We start from the raw sequence: 17,591 nt of genomic DNA on the forward strand, positions 1-17,591 counted from the left end.
AAAAACGAAACAAACATTGAGGTACTAAGTGCCTGAGGTAGCTAGTAAAACAGCACAGTGTTGCCTTGAGTCAACACGAATATCATATTTCCTTCGGTGTCCTTTAGCAGTGTTACCATTCTTTATCTCTCTTTCTCTCTCAATTTGCTTTTCATATCTCATTTAATTTAAGAAAAAAAACATAAATCTTTCCTAGAGAAAAGTGACTGAACCAGTTTTTTTTGCCTCTTTCTTTGTGATCCCCCTTGGTGATTATGATCCACCTCACGTGTGGGACTCTTTATTTTCATTCCACTTTCTTTACTGATGCTTTGGGAGGGGAGGGGTGGGTGGGGGGGACAAGGAAACAAGAAATAATATACTTTAAAAAATTCAGAACTGATTTGTGTCCCACACTATGAGGTTGCGATTGCAATCTTTGGCAGGAGACGACAGCACTTTGGGCGATGCGTCTGTGGGAACAAACAGCCACCCAAATTAAAATTGTTCGTTAAGTTCTTCATTCAAGAAAGCAGAATAAATTTTAAGCTAATACCACACGTGGTTGGCATTATCTCATCAATCATCACAGTTCATTTAATATTTGGCAAGAATACATAGTTTTCTAGAGTTTTAACACTGTGGAAGGCTGAATCAAATGCAAAGTAATAATCAAGAATTACTTCATCTCAGTTAAGTTATACATGGTCCTCAGTGCCTCTGACACTCTTTCATGGCTTCCAGTGAAGAGGTTGTTGGAAGAAGAGAAAGAAGGCAATGCACTGATTGGTGTAATGTGTTTGCACTGATTGGTAGAATGTATTGTGCAATGCACTGATTGGTGTAATGTGTTTGCACTGATTGGTAGAATGTATTGTGCAATGCATTGATTGGTGCAATGTATCAACTGGTACACTATTTAGAGCAACGATGCATGCATTCCATTGGTGCGCAGTATTGAATGGTCACCTTATTGGTTGGCCCACGGTCTCAATGGGTACATTATACCAATCAGCAATTCTCAAACTCTGAGTTGTGGAGCAATCATTGTACTTGCAAAGTATTCATAAGCATTGCATGTTTTGATCCACTGAGGCGAAAAATTCATCTTGCGGATAAAATCATGGTATTTTAGGCTTTCCGTGTGGGCGTGTGTTTGGATGAAATCAGTAACAGCTCATCGCTGCTTCTACTGAAGTCTAAGGCCCACAGACCCCGCAGTTAATGGTAGGGGGGTCCATAGCATAAAAAAGGTTGGGAAGCCCAGCCCTAAGCATGCTGCTTACAGGAGACAGCTAACTGTAGAGACTGGTTCAACAACTGTTCCCAAACTATCCAAAGCCCCCACACTCGCTCTCTAACCCACCGAGCTTTCCTGTAAATTAAGGAGAAATGTTACCATTATGGACAACCTCAAATATTTATTGTATTTTATTTTTATTTAATTTAGAGATACAGTGAGGAACATGCCCTTCCAGCCCAACAAGCCGCCCTGCCCAGCAACCTACCTATGTAACACAGACAATTTACAATGACCAATTAACCTACTAACTGCTACGTCTTTGGACTGAGGGAGAAAAGCCACACGGTCACAGGGAGAACATACAAGTTCCTTACAGATGGTGCTGGAATTGAACTTCCAACCTCGATGCCCCGAGACGTAATAGTGTTGCACTAACTGCTACACTACCCTGGTGCCAAATATCCAGCCGTTGGCACCAAATTAAAAGAAAATCGAAACACAAACTTGGGTGAAAGGTGAGAAGTTTAAGGGGAGCATGAGGGGAAACTTCTGGACTCAGAGGGTTGTGAGAGTGTGGAACGAGCTGCCAGCGTGCGAGCTCGACTGCACCGTTTAAGAGAAGTTTGGATAGGTACATGGATGGGAGCGGTATGGAGAGCTCTGGTCCAGTTGCAGGTCATTGGGACCAGGCAGTTTAAACGGTTTGGTATGAACTAGATGGGCTGAAGGGCCTGTTTCTGTGCTGCACTTTTCTATGACTCTATGGAATTTTATTCCTCACACTTGGGCGTTCCTGCACTGCATCCTGGGGATCGTGCGCACTTCCAGGGCCATTGCTGTCAACACTTATCTGCCTCCTCATTTTCCTCTACGTCACACTCCAAACTGTAACCTACCGAACAGGAGATTCTGCTGAACTCCAGGGCAACACACACAAACAAAATGCTGGAAAGGAAGGGGGGAAGAAGCAAGGATCTCTAAATAAATCTTTAAAAAATCTATGGAGAGAAATAAACGGTCGATGATTTGGGCCGAGACCCTTCACCAGTCTTGATGAAATGTCGACTATTTACTCACTTTCAGAGACGCTGCCTGACCTGTTGAGTTCCTCCAGCGCTTTATGTGTGAACAGATCCCTAGCTCTAGGTCAGCGGCTCCCAACCTGGGCTCCATGGACCCCTTGCTTAATGGCATTAGTCCATGGCATAAAACAGGTTGGGAAACCCTGCTCTAAGGGTGTTTTTAATCCATTTTCATCTCTTGTTTAGATTCTACAAAACACATTAGAATGCTACTCTGAATAAAGACACTCAAGTTAATTCAACATTGGGTCTCTTAATTCTATTTTCTAGAATGATTAACTGCATGGAAGGCTGAGAGGAGATCTGATAGAGGTTTATAAGGTTAAGAGAGGCACAGATAGAGTGGACAGGGAGAATCTTTTTCCCAGGGTAGAAATGTCTAATACCAGAGGGCATGTGTTGAAGGTGAGGGGGGGTAGGTTCAAAGGAGATGTGAGGGGCAAATTGTTTTTACATAGAGAGTGGCGGGTGCCTGCAATGAGCTGCCTAGAGTGATGGCAGAGGCAGAGATACCTTTGGGACTTTTAAGTGACGTTTAGATAGGTACGTGAATGTGAGAAAATGGAAGGATATGGACGTTGCGAAGGAGGAAAAGATTAGTTAGACTAATTTAACTGTTTCAGCATAACACTGTGAACTGAAGGGCCTGTTCCCGTGCTGTACTCTCCTATGTTCTGTGAGGGACTTTGCTAGCAGGAAATGAATGCATGCTGTGGATAGTTGGTGGGTTTGACACTTGGTAAAGAAATCAAATGCAAAAACAAAGAGTGTTGGAAGAACTAAAGAGGTTGTGCAGTATCTGCGAAAGAAGGAATTTGACTTAATATGTCCAGCTGAAGACCCATTGTCAGAACCACTGAATGGTGAGACGTTAGCTCTAGTTCCCACTCTGCAGATGCCAACTGACCTGCATTTTTTATATTCCATCTGCAATTTTCAGAGACAGCAACACTCCCAATGGGAAACTTCAATCTGAGAGAATGAAGAACCATATATATTTTGCTCATCACAATTCCACCTTTGGGTCTAATTTAACGTAGTAGAAGATTGTATCCTGACTCTCCACACGCCTTAGCCAATCTTACAGCTGGAATCTGAATTTCTCTCCATTCGCACCCCTTCTCCATTCCTAGATTGAGTCAGCTTTGAAATTTCTCCTACATCTGTGCTCGGGCAAGAGGATACAAAGGTGGTAGGTTTTAGAAGAGGCCAGGGAGGTTGAAGGGAGCTTCAATAAAAGCAGAGCCTACACAAGGCAGAGTCCCAAATGTAGTAATTCTTCCGCTAACCAGTAGCAACGACGGACTGCCACTCACAGTGGGATTTCTAATGCAGGTGTCCCTCTACAACTGCCCACTTCTCTAATCTCCCAACGTCTAACCATCACGTTTGACTCAGGCCCTGCAAAAAGAATGAGTCTCTCCACTCTAGATTTACACTGTTGAACATTTTCTTCTGAGGGTTTCAAATTATTCCCAATTGTCCTTGTAACCTTATTTACTTAGCCTTCCACTGTGTTAAAGGTGAACAAACAGTTGATCTGAACGCAGCCACACTTTGGCCTGGCATCTGTCTCCATTGTTGGCAGGTATCTCGGAGGTTCTCTTGCCTTCATTTCCTTCGGGGCTGGCATTGGCTGCTCTGTACTTTCTGTTGCTGTTGGTGTTTGACTTGAGCCAATATTTCCCTGATCTTCCTCTGTGCGAGCTGAGAGCAAAGACAGGTGACCTTTAGTCATTCAAAGTGTAAGTAAATTTATGATCAAAGTATGTGTACACCACATTGAGATTCATTTTCTTACAAGCATTTACAGGAAAATGAAGAACTTATCAAAAACTAGACATAAATAAGACTGACAAACAACCAATGTGCAAAAGAAGACAAATTGTGAAAAGGTATATATTAGGTAATGGGTTGTAGAGTTCTTGAAAAAATATATATGCACACTCAGTGGCCACTTCATTAGGCACACCTGTACACCTGCCTCGTTAATGCAAATATCTGATCAGCCAATCATGTGGCAGCAACTCAATGCATAAAAGCATGCAGACACGGTCAGGAGGCTCATTTGTTGTTCAGACCAAACGTCAGAATGAGGAAGAAATGTGATCAAAGTGACTTTGACCATGGAATGGTTGTTGGTGTCAGAGGAAATTACAGGCCGATTAGTCTGACCTCAGTGGCTGGGAAGATTTTGGAGTCAATTCTTAAGGGTGAGGTCTCAAGGTACTTGGAGACGCAGGATAAAATAGGCCATAGTCAGCATTGTTTCCTTAAGGCAAAATCTTGCCTGACAAATCTGTTGGAATTCTTTGAAGAAATAAAAAGCAGGATAGACAAAGGAGAATTTGTTGATGTTGTGTACTTGGATTTTCAGAAGGCCTTTGACAAGGTGCCACACATGAGGCTGCTTAACAATTTAAGAGCCCATGGTGTTACAGGAATGATAGTAGCATCGATAAAGCAGTGGCTGATTGGCAGGAGACAAAGAGTGGGAATGAAGGGAGCCTTTCCTGGTTGGCTGCTGGTGACTAGTGGTGTTCCACAGAGGTCTGTGTTGGGACTGATTGTTTTTACATTATATGCCAATAATTTGGATGATGGAACTGAGGGCTTTGTGACCAAGTTTGTGGACAATACAAAGATAGGTGGAGGGGCAGGTAGTGTTGAGGAAGTAGAGAGGCCACAGCGGGATTTAATCAGATTAGGAGAATGGGCAAAGAAATGGGCAGTGTTGGGAAGTGTATGGTCATGCACTTTGATAAAAGAAATGAAAGGGTTGACTGTCTTCTAAATGGAGGGAAAATACAAAAAGTTGAGGTGCAAAGGGACTTGGGAGTCCTTGTGTGAGATTCCCTAAAGGTTAATTTACAGGTCGAGTCTTTGGCGAGGAAGGCAAATTCGATGTTAGCATTCAATTAGACAGGACTAGAATATAAAAACAAGTATGTAATGATGAAGCTTTATCATGCACTGGTGAGGCCTCACTTGAAGTACTGTGAGCAGTTTTCAGCCCCTATCTAAGAAAGGATGTGCTGACATTGGAGAGGGTTCAAAGGAGGTTCACAAGAATAACTCCGGGATTGAAAGGGTTGTCACACAGAACCATAGAACACTACAGCACAGAAAACAGGCCAGTCTGTGCTGAAACTTTCTTCCGCTAGTCCCATTGACCTGTACCCAGTCCATAACCCTCCAGACCTCTCCCATCCGTGTATCTATCCAATTTATTCCTAAAACTTCAGAGTGAGCCTGCATTTACCACATCAGATGGCAGCTCGTTCCACACTCCCACCACTCTCTGAGTGAAGAAGTTCCCCCTAAATCTTTCCTCTTTCACCCTAAAGCCATGTCCTCTCGTATTTATCTCTACTAATCTAAGTGAAAAGAGCCTACTCGCATTTACTCTGTCTATACCCCTCATAATTTTGTAAACCTCTATCAAATCTCCCCTCATTCTTCTACGCTCCAAGGGATAAAGTCCTAACCTGTTCAATCTTTCCCTGTAACTCAACTCCTGAAGACCCGGCAACATCCTAGTAAATCTTCTCTGCACTCTTTCAATCTTACTGATATCCTTCCTATAGTTAGGTGACCAGAACTGTACACAATACTCCAAATTTGGCCTCACCAATGTCTTATACAACCTCCCCAATGTCTTATACAACCTCCCCATAGCATCCCAACTCTTATACTCAATGCTTTGATTTTGAATGCCAGGATGCCAAAAGCCTTCTTTACAACCCTGTCTACCTGTGACGCCACTTTCAGGGAATTATGCATCTGAACTCCCAGATCTCTTTGTTCCTCCGCACTCCTCAGTGCCCTACCATTTACTGTGTATGTCCTACCTTGATTTGTCCTTCCAAAATGCAACACCTCACACATGTCTGCATTAAATTCCATCTGCCATTTTCTGGCCCATTTTTCCAGTTGGTCCAGATCCCTCTGCAAGCTTTGAAAGCCTTCCTCGCCGCCCACAAAGCCTCCCATCTTAGTGTCATCAGCAAACTTGCTGATCCAATTTACCACATTATCATCTAGATCATTGATATAGACAACAAACAACAACAGTCCCAGCACAGATCCCTGAGGCACACCACTAGTCACAGGCCTCCAGTCTGAGAAGCAATCATCCACTACCACTCTCTGTCTTCTCCCACACAGCCAATTTCAAATCCAGTTTACAACCTCTCCATGGATACCTAGTGTCTGAACCTTCTGAACTAACCTCCCATGTGGGACCTTGTCAAAGGCCTTACTAAAGTCCATGTAGACAACATCCACTGCCTTTCCTTCATCTACTTTCTTGGTAACCTCCTCGAAAAACTCTACAAGATTCGTTAAACACGATCTACCACACACAGAGCCATGCTGTGTATCTTTAATCAGCCCTTGGCTGTCCAAATACTTGTATATCCGATCTCTGAGATCACCTTCCAATAATTTACCTACTACTGATGACAGGCCCACCGGTCTGTAATTACCTGGTTTACTTTTGGAGCCTTTTTTAAACAACGGAACAACATGAGCTACCCTCCAATCCTCCGGCACCATACCCGTGGCCAAGGACATTTTAAATATTTCTGCCAACGCCCCTGCAATTTCTACACTAGACTCTCTCAAGGCCAGAGGAAATATCATGTCAGGCCCGGGGGATTTATCTACCTTTATTCGCTGTAAGGCAGCAAGCACCTCCTCCTCTTTAATCTCTATATGTTCCATGACACTACTGCTTGTTTCCATTCCTTCCGTATACGTTATGCCAGTTTCCTGAGTAAATACTGATGCAAAAAAAAAACTGTTTAAGATCTCCCCCATCTCGAGAGGCTCCACACATAGACGACCACTCTGATCAATCTAGGGGACCAATTTTGTCCCTTACTATCCTTTTACTCTTAATATACTTGTAGAAACCCTTTGAATTTACCTTCACATTTTCTTCCAAAGAAACCTCATTTCTTCTTTTTGCCTTCCTCATTTCCTTCTTTAGTATTTTCTTACATTTTCTATACTTTTCAACTACTTGATTTGTTCTTTGTTGCCTATACCTGTTATACACCTCTCTTTTTCTTAACTACATCGCCAATATCTCTTGAAAACTAAGGTTCCCTTTGCCTGTTAACTTTGCCTTTAATCCTGGCAGGAACATGCAAACTCTGCACTCTCAAAATTTAATCTTTGAAGGCTTTTCACATACTGAACACATCCTTGCCAGAAAACAACTTATCCCAATCCACTCTTCCTTTCTCATTTCCACAAAATTGGCCCTTCTCTAGTTTAGAACTCAATTCGAGGACCAGACCTATCCTTATCCATAATTAACTTGAAACTAATGACATTATGGTCACTGGACCCAAAATGTTCACCTACGCATACTTCTGACACCTGGCCTGTCTGGTTTCCCAATAGGAGATCAAGTATTGCATCCTCTCTTGTTGGTACCTCTAAATATGGATTCAGAAAACTTTCCTGAACACATTTGACAAACTCCAAACCATCTAGCCCTTTCACAGTGTGGGAGTCCCAGTCAATATGTGGAAAATTAAAATCCCCTACTATTACACCTTCCTGTTTCTTACATCGGTGTGCTCTCAGATCTGCTCCTCCAATTCTCTCTGACTGTTGGGCGGTCTATAATACAACCCTATTAGTGTGGTCACACCTTTCCTGTTCCTCAGCTCCACCCATATGGCCTCTGTAGACAAGCCCTCCGGGCTGTCCTGTCTATGCACAGCTGTGATATTTTCCCTGACTAGCAATGCCACTCCTCCCCCTTTCATCCCTCCCCCTCTGTCACGTCTGAAACAACAGAACCCCGGAACATTAAACAGCAAATCCTGCCCCTCCTGCAACCAAGTCTCACTAATAACAATAATACCGTAATCCCACATGCCAATCCACGCCCTGAGCTCATCTGCCTTACCTGCAATACTCCTTGCATTGAAATAGATGCACCTGAGAACATTTCTATCACCTACAAACCTTTGATTTCTGTCTATACATGCAGTCATCGCATGACCTTTATCCTCCTCCACCTCACTATCTGCTCTAACACTCTGGTTCCCCTCCCCCTGCAAATCTAGTTTAAACCCCCCGGAGCAGCACTAGCAAACCTTCCCGCAAGGATGTTAGTTCCCCCTCCAGTTCAGGTGCAGCCCGTCCCATCGGAACAGGTCCCACCTTCCCTGGAACAAAGCCCAATTGTCCAGAAACATGAAGCCCTCCCTCCTGCACCAACTCCTTAGCCACATATTTAGCTGCATTATCTTCCTATTTCTAGCCTCACTAACATGTGGCACAGGTAGTAATCCTGAGACTGCAACCCTGGAGGTCCTGTCCTTCAGCTTTGTACCTAACTCCCTAAACTCTCTTTGCAGGACCTCCTCCTCCTCCCAATCCACGTCATTGGTCCCTACATGGACCACGACATCTGGCTGCTCACCCTCCCTCCTGAGAATACCGAGAACTCGATCCGCGATATCGTGGACCCTGGCACCAGGGAGGCAACAGACCATCCGGGATTCTCGATGGCTCTGGGCCTGTACTCCCTGGAATTCAGAAGAATGAGAGGCGGATTTCATTGTAACCTATCAAATGTTGAAAGGACTCAATAGAGTAGACTCGGAGAGGATGTTTCCTTTGGTCAGGGTGTCTTAAGATCAGCGGACACTATAAGACCGCAAGATATAGGAGCTGAATTAGGCCATTTGCTCCACCATTTCATCATGGCTGATCCAATTTTACTTTCAGCTCCAGTCTCCTGCTTTCTCCCCATATCCTTTCATGCCCTGACCAATCAAGAATCTGTCAATCTCTGCCTTAAATATACATAAAGACTTGGCCTCCACTCCAGATTCAGCACCCTCCGGCTAAAGAAATCTCCATTCTAAAAGCAAGTCATTCTATTCTGAGGCTCAACACACTTTCAATTATTTTTTGTTTTGGAGGATGTTACACAGTCATCATCATTGTGTGCCGTGTTGTGTGACAACATCATTACGTGCCGTGTTGTGTGACGTGGGCGATCATGGTCTTTCCATGACCATGATTGTTCTTGACAAATGTTTCTACAGAAGTGGTTTGCCATCGCCTTCTTCTGGGCAGTGACTTTACAAGACGGGTGACCGCAGCCATTGTCGATACTCTTCAGAGATTGTCTGTCCGGCGTCAGTGGTCACATAACCAGGACTTGTGATCTGCACCGGCTGCTCATACGACCATCCACCACCTGGTCCCACGGCTTCACGTGACCCTGACGTGCAGGCTAGTGGAGGGAAGGAGTGCCTTACATCTCCATTGGTAGAGATGTATCTCCACCCTGTCACCTTATAGTTTTGTATACCTCTGTCAAATCTCCCCTCGTTTTGCTAAGCTCCTGGGAAGCAGGGAATACGCTCCCTCCAGTCCTAATCAATTTAACCTTTCCCTGTATCTCAGGTCCTCGAACCCCAGCAGCATCCTTGCAAATCTTCTGTGTGCTCTTTTAATCTATCACTATTGGTTATAGTGTGATTGGGAAAATCTGTTTATCTCTGTGCATTTGGGTAACTGTTGTCTGTCCGGCTCTATAGTGACTTTATATAACGCCCAGTTTCTTATGAATGCAAAGCTCCAATAAACAGCTCACGAGTGATGTTTGCCGCATTCGCTGTAGACTCACTGGGACCACATTAACACACTCTCTTTAAACTTGAGCAACGCATGCAGAATGCTGAGATCAGGTGGAGAAATGGACAATCAGCATTTTGGGCCAAGACCCTTCATTGGGACTGAAACGTCGACTGTTTATTCATTTCTGTAAATACTGCCTGGACTTCTGAGCTCCTCCAGCATTCTGTGTGTGTGTGTGTGTGTGTGTGTGTTGTTCTGAATTTTCAGCATCTGCAGAATCTTTTGCATCCCTTTAATCTTATTTGGTTCACTGGAAAATTTATTGTAATACTGTGTAAGACTGGGTGGCAGGGTGGAGATACATCTCTACCAAAGGAGGTGTAAGGTGCTCCTTCCCTCCGCTAGCCTGCAGGTCACCCTCGGGCAAGATGTAGCACCTGGTTAGCCTCTCCCATCTTGAAGATGGCTGGGGTCACCCAACTTGTAAAGACACTGCCCAGAAGAAGGAAATGACAAACGACTTCAGTTGAAAAATTTGCCAAGAACAATCATGGCCATGGAAAGATCGTGATCACTTTTGTCATATGACATGGCACATAATGATGATATCACACAACACGGCACATAATGAAGATGACAGTGATGGTATAGTTAGTTACAGTGAAGGTGCAAAGACTGCGAGGAGATAGATTGAGAGATCAAGAGCTCATCTTTAGCGTTTGAGATGTCTAGCAGGAGAGAAGTTGTCTTTCAGCCTGGTTAAGACCATAAAACATTCAGATTTATTCATCAGGGGTACATTGAAACATACAATGAAATGAGTCATTTGCATTAACAACCTAAGGTTGTAAACAAAAACCAGCGTACACTCCTTTCCTCCGTCTTCACGTCCCGCTGCCTGTGGCAAGCGGCCAACATTATCAAGGCCCCCTTGCTCCTTGTTCATCGTCTCTCCTGCCCCTCTCCCACTGGACAGAAGACACAAAAGCTTAAGAAGACATCCAGGCCGGTGGGTTGTGCCTGCGATGGAGCTGGCTAAGTTTACAACTGACGGCAGCCTCTGGCGACCCTGTGCACCAGAGGGGGCCAGGTGTAAGTGGGAATGCAGAAGTTACAGTAAGATCAGCCATGTTCTCCGTAGCGATTAGCACGACAATATTACAGCTCGGGGCATCGGAGTTCAGAGTTCAATTCTGGTGTCCTCTGTAAGGAGTTTGTACGTTCTCCTTGTAAGCGCGTGTGTTTCCTCTGGGAGCCATGGGGGCAGGTGGTGGATGGTCGTACGAGCAGCCAGTGCAGATCACAAGTCCTGGTTATGCGACCACTGACGCCAGACAGACAACCTCTGAAGATTATTGATAATGGTTGAAGTCACCCGTCTTGTAAAGACACTGCCCAGAAGGAGGAAATGGCAAACCAGTTGTGTAGAAAGATTTGCCAAGGACAATCAAGGCCATGGAAAGACCATGATTTCCTGCGTCATACGATGTGGCACATAACAAACAAACCAATATTTAGCTCAGCAATAACTTTATAAACTTTGAGGTCGACTAGTTTCTCTGATAAAAAGGGTTCACGTAAACTCTAGTCACTGAAAACTTATAACCCTGTGTTATCAGGACTGCCTCAATGCAGTGAGCACAGTTGTTTTGGACAAGGTACAGAATCCGGAAGAAGCCAGTTGAGCGTCTGGACCTTTACTGGCTCTCCCTGGACTTTGGTCTGATGTCTTGTCTGCTCCGTTGTCTTGGCCCGTTCAAAGACTCAGAGTACATTGATTATGTGGTAGACATTCACAATGAAACAAAGAAACACCATGGAATACCCAATGCGTAAAAAAAAGAACAAATCATGCAAATGACAAAAACTGAGCATCCCAGACCAAGGTGGACAGTGACGGATTCCCACAGAGAGGACCTGGCCCTGACACCGGGCACAGTACAATGGGGAAGTCAGGCCATGCTTGGGTGAGGGGGTGGTCTAGGAGGTGTTGAAGGGCCGAGGGGGTTGCGTGGGATGGGTTGTTGAGTAGGTGGAAGACACCCGGCTTGCAGTGACGAGTCAGAACCCCCGTGGTTGGGGTGACCTCCCTCACCCCCCCCCCCCAGACAGGTGACCAGTTACCTGACTGGCGTAGAAGTGACCGATGATCTTCACAACCACTTGGTCATTCTCGTCGGGTACCTGGTCTCGGGGAACCACCACCTCCGCGCTCGATAGATTCTGCAACTCGTTCACCTGCAACACAGTGTGACCACGGGGTGGTGAGACAGCAGCCCTCGTGATGATCGTGCTGGCACCTTTCCCCCTGCCCCCAGAGTGCGATCACAAGCAATCAGTGAGGGAAAAACATTCATGAAACCAAACAATCAATTCCTTGAGCTTGAGGTCAGGGATGAAAATGGGGTGGGACGGCACTGTTCCATAGCAGATAGCACCAGTGACCCGGGTTCAATTCCCACCACTGTCTGTACATTCTCCCTGTGACCACGTGAGTTTCCTCCGGGTGCTCTAGGTTTTTCCTTCCTTCCAAAGACGTACGGGTTAGGGTTACTGAGCTCTGGGCATGCTACGTTGGTGCAAAAAGCTCCAATTTGCCTACCGAAGCAACAGGTCTGCAGCAGATGCTATCTCAGTAGCTCTTCACTCAACCCTGGAACATCTGATGCATATATATTAATGACTTGGATGAGGGAATTAAATGCAGCATCTCCAAGTTTGCGGATGACACGAAGCTGGGTGGCAGTGTTAGCAGTGAGGAGGATGCTAAGAGGATGCAGGGTGACTTGGATAGGTTGGGTGAGTGGGCAAACTCATGGCAGATGCAATTTAATGTGGATAAATGTGAAGTTATCCACTTTGGTGGCAAAAATAGGAAAACAGATTATTATCTGAATGGTGGCCGATTAGGAAAAGGGGAGGTGCAACGAGACCTGGGTGTCATTATACACCAGTCATTGAAAGTGGGCATGCAGGTACAGCAGGCGGTGAAAAAGGCGAACGGTATGCTGGCATTTATAGCGAGAGGATTCGAGTACAGGAGCAGGGAGGTACTACTGCAGTTGTACAAGGCCTTGGTGAGACCACACCTGGAGTATTGTGTGCAGTTTTGGTCCCCTAATCTGAGGAAAGACATCTTTGCCATAGAGGGAGTACAAAGAAGGTTCACCAGATTGATTCCTGGGATGGCAGGTCTTTCATATGAAGAAAGACTGGATGAACTGGGCTTGTACTCGTTGGAATTTAGAAGATTGAGGGGGGATCTGATTGAAACGTATAAGATCCTAAAGGGATTGGACAGGCTAGATGCAGGAAGATTGTTCCCGATGTTGGGGAGGTCTAGAACGAGGGGTCACAGTTTGAGGATAGAGGGGAAGCCTTTTAGGACCGAGGTTAGGAAAAACTTCTTCACACAGAGAGTGGTGAATCTGTGGAATTCTCTGCCACAGCAAACTGTTGAGGCCAGTTCATTAGCTATGTTTAAAAGGAAGTTAGATATGGCCCTTGTGGCTACAGGGGTCAGGGGGTATGGAGGGAAGGCTGGGTTCTGAGTTGGATGATCAGCCATGATCATAATAAATGGCGGTGCAGGCTCGAATGGCCGAATGGCCTACTCCTGCACCTATTTTCTATGTTTCTATGTTTCTATGTTTCTATACATCAGGATGCTCTTTATCGATTACAGCTCAGGATTTAACACCATCGTCCCCTCAAAGCTAATCAGTAGACTCCGAGATCTGGGCCTCAATACCCTCTTGTGCAATTGGATCCTGGATTTCCTCACTTGCAGACCCTGGTCAGCTCAGATTGGCAAAAACATCTTCCCCACGATCTCCATCAGCACAGGAGCATTGCAGGGATGTGTGTTTAGCCCCCTGCTCTACTCGCTTTACACCTATGACCGTGTGGCTAAGCACAGCTCCAACACCATATACGTTTGCCGACAACACCACTGTTGTGGGCTGTATCAAAGGGGGTGATGGATCAACAAACAGGAGGGAGATTGAAAACTTGGCTGAGTGGTGTCATAACAACAACCTCTCACTCAATGTCAATAAGACCAAGGAACCAAGGAGAGGGAAACCGGAGGTCCATGAGCCAGTAATCATCGGAGGATCAGAGGTGGAGAGGGTCAGTAACTTTCAATTCCTGGCTGTCACTATCTCAGACGACCTGTCCTGGACCTATCATATAAATATTATTGAGAAGAAAACATGACAGCACCTCTACTTCCTCAGGAGTCTGTGGAGGTTCAACATCATCAAAAACCTTGGCAAACTTCTATAGATGTGTGGTGGAAAGTGTGCTGACTGGCTGCATTACAGCCTGGTACGGGGACACCAATGCCTCTGAGCAGAAAATCCTACAAAAAGTGGTGGATTCAGTCCAGTCCATCACGGGTAAAGCCCTCCCAACCATTGAGCATGTCTACATGAAACACTGTCACAGGAAAGCAGCCTCCATCATCAGAGATCCTCACCACCCAGACCACGCTCTCTTCTCGCTGCTGCCATCAGGTAGAAGGTACAGGAAAACATACAGACATAGAAAACACAGAAAACCTACAGCAAAATACATGCCCTTCAGCCCACAATGCTGTGCCGAACATGTCCTTACCTTAGAAATTACCTAGGGTTACCCATAGCCCTGTATTTTTCTAAGCTCCAAAAACCTGTCCAAAAGTCTCTTAAAAGACCCTATCGTATCCACCTCCACCACCGTCGCCGGCAGCCCATTCCACACACTCACCACTCTCTGTGTAAAAAACTTACCCTGACATCTCCTCTGTACCTACTCCTCAGCACCTTAAAACTGTGCCCTCTCATGCTAGCCATTTCAGCCCTGGGAAAAAGCCTCTGACTATCCACACGATCAATGCCTCTCATCATCTTATACACCTCTATCAGGTCACCTCCCATCCTCCGTCGCTCCAAGGAGAAAAGGCCGAGTTCATTCAACCTATTCTCATAAGGCATGCTCCCCAATCCAGGCAATGTCCTTGTAAATCTCCTCTGCACCCTTTCTATGGCTTCCACATCCTTCCTGTAGTGAGGCGACCAGAACTGAGCACAGTACTCCAAGTGGGGTCTGACCAGGGTCCTATATAGCTGCAACATTACCTCTCGGCTCCTAAACTCCATCCTACGATTGATGAAGGCCAATGCACTGTATGCCTTCTTAACCACAGAGTCTACCTACGTAGCAGCTTTGAGTGTTCTATGGACTCGAACCCCAAGATCACCTTTAATCCCATCTGAGCCTCAGGACTCACATCACCATGTTCAAGAACAGTTACTACCCCTCAGCCATCAGGTTCTTGAACAAAAGGGGATAGCTACACTCACTTAAGGACTCTGAAATCTTGTTTCCCATGGTAGGGGAGTCTAGGACAAGAGGGCACGACTTCAGGATTGAAGGACGTCCATTTAGAACTGAGATGTGGGGAAATTACTTTAGTCAGAGGGCGGTAAATCTGTGGAATTTGTTGCCACGAGTGGCTGTGGAGGCCAAGTCATTGGGTGTATTTAAGATAGATAGGTTCTTGATTAGCCAGGACATCAAAGGATATGGGGAGAAGGCAGGGGAGTGGGGATGACTGGAAGAATTGGATCAGCCCATGATTGAATGGTGGAGCAGACTCGATGGGCCGAATGGCCCACGTCTGCCCCTATACCTTATGGTTATTTCATGCTCGTTATTTATTGCTATTTATTTAAATCTGCATTTGCACTGTTTGTTTATAGTTCCTGATGTTTACAGATCCTGTTTACAGTTACTGTTCTATAGATTTGCTACATATGCCCGCAGGAAAAGAATCTCAGGGTTGTATATGGTGACATGTATGTACTCCAATAATAAATTTCACTTTGAACTTTGAATTTGAAGCATGGCAATATTTATAGGCTGTCTCGCAGCAGACCCTCGGACTGTGCTGATCGTTGACACAAACTCTATGTTTCGGTTTTCCAGTGTACATGTGACAGATAATGCTGATCTTTAATCTGACCATTTCTTTCCCTCTCCCAGTGAGATGGTCCATGTGCCTGGGACATGGTTCCCTTCCAACTTGCACACCGTCTGGACCTGAAAGCACATTACCATCACCGTTCCTTCAATCCAAGAACACCCTGGTCGGGGGGCCACCCTCACCAGAGCAACTGCCCCCCCCCCCCGGGTGACGCACAGACCCAGGAGTTTTCAGTTTATTAATGCACACAAAATTCAGCAAGTCAGGCAGCATCTGTGGAGCTGAATAGAGACTTAACAACTGGGCCGAGACCCTTCATCAACACAAAATGGTCCCATTTTACTCTTAAACACAAGAGGGATTCAGGCTATATTACTTATAATCATATAACCATATAACAATTACAGCACGGAAACAGGCCATCTCGGCCCTTCTAGTCCGTGCCGAACGCTACTCTCACCTAGTCCCACCGACCTGCTCTCAGCCCATAACTGTCCATTCCTTTCCTGTCCATATAGTTGTCCAATTTAACTTTCTTTTTCTTTGTGACTGTATGCTTTCCTGGATTTGTAGCCATGTGTGCTTTGCACCTTGGCCCGAGAGTAATGCTGTTTCATTTGGCGGTATTCACGATGTTTAAACGTGAACTTGAACTTACAGTTTTCCCTCCTTTGCCAATTACTCTCCCAGCCGCTGATGCAGCAACTTTGATGTGCGTCTCCAGTTTCACTTCTTCCTTGGGTCCAAAGAAGTTCTCCTCCTTCAGCTTCCCATGGATCCGCCCCTGGACCTTTGGGTGGAAATCAAAGATTTCAAAGGTACATTTAATGTCAGAGAAATGTATACAATATACATCCTGAAATGCTTTTTCTTCACAAACATCCACGAAAACAGAGGAGTGTCCCAAACAATGAATGACAGTTAAATGTTTGAACCCCAAAGTCTCCCCCAGCTCCCACGTCCCGCACGTAAGCAGCAGCGAGCAATGATTAACCCCCCCCACCAGCAAAAAACAGCATCGGTGACCCCACCGAGCACTCAAGTGTGCAGCAAAGCAACAGCAAAGACACAGACGTGCAGTACTCCCAAGACTTGGCGTTCACCCGGTATTCGACATAATAAGGGAGAAAGAAATGTCTCCATTCCACAGCGAGAGGTAAGACATAACAAACAACTCGCTGGTTTATAATGTTAAAAGTCTGTTGTGTCGCTTTTTCCGAGCTCTGTGCCCGAAGGTCTCAGGACTCTGGGCACACGGCCAAAGATGTTCCGGCTCCCACGACACGCCGGTCTGTCGGGACACCGGCCTTCGATCCGCCGTCTCCAGAGCCCCGAGATCCGAGGCCTCCAAAGGCGAGCCGGACTCCTAGGCTGCGGACTTGGCATGTCGGATAACGGCCGGTCGTGAAACCCCAAGAGGGGGCCCCATTCCTGCTCTCGGAGATACATTAAAAAAAACCGTTCTCAGCTCTGCCACTGACAGACATCGACAGAAGTTTCTGCTCACTTGTGACACCATTCTTCACACGCTTGTAGAGTGTCGGACTACTTGGCCACAGGAAGCATTGCAGCACATGTGTTCACAGTGATGACAAGCATTCAGAGCACGGATCTACGGTAACAACTGCGGCTTCCTCAGTCGGGAAAATGAGGGTTTACCCTCTGCTGCTGCTTGGAGCAGGCCTGTAGGTTGGCCAAAAGTATC

The 17,591-nt window shown here is 45.7% G+C and overlaps 1 protein-coding gene across 2 annotated transcripts; it reads right to left on the bottom strand.

Annotated features, from left to right (window-relative positions):
• Nucleotides 1–381: 381 nt before the first annotated feature.
• On the bottom strand, nt 382–17,237 carry LOC134340135 (insulin-like growth factor 2 mRNA-binding protein 1). 2 transcript variants are annotated; one of them, XM_063037026.1, is made up of 4 exons: nt 16,970–17,237; nt 16,545–16,676; nt 12,043–12,156; nt 382–4,011 (listed from the first exon to the last, which is right to left on the bottom strand). In XM_063037026.1, exons 1-4 carry the CDS (start codon nt 17,027–17,029, stop codon nt 3,916–3,918), a joined length of 402 nt encoding a protein of 133 aa, XP_062893096.1. In that variant the 5' UTR covers nt 17,030–17,237; the 3' UTR covers nt 382–3,915. The 2 variants fall into 2 exon arrangements, with proteins under 2 accessions (XP_062893096.1, XP_062893095.1); XM_063037025.1 differs by having other exon boundaries at nt 16,961–17,237.
• Nucleotides 17,238–17,591: the final 354 nt, after the last annotated feature.

The sequence above is a fragment of the Mobula hypostoma genome, chromosome X1 (assembly GCF_963921235.1).
Source record: "Mobula hypostoma chromosome X1, sMobHyp1.1, whole genome shotgun sequence".
NCBI classification, from domain to species: Eukaryota; Metazoa; Chordata; class Chondrichthyes; order Myliobatiformes; family Myliobatidae; genus Mobula; species Mobula hypostoma.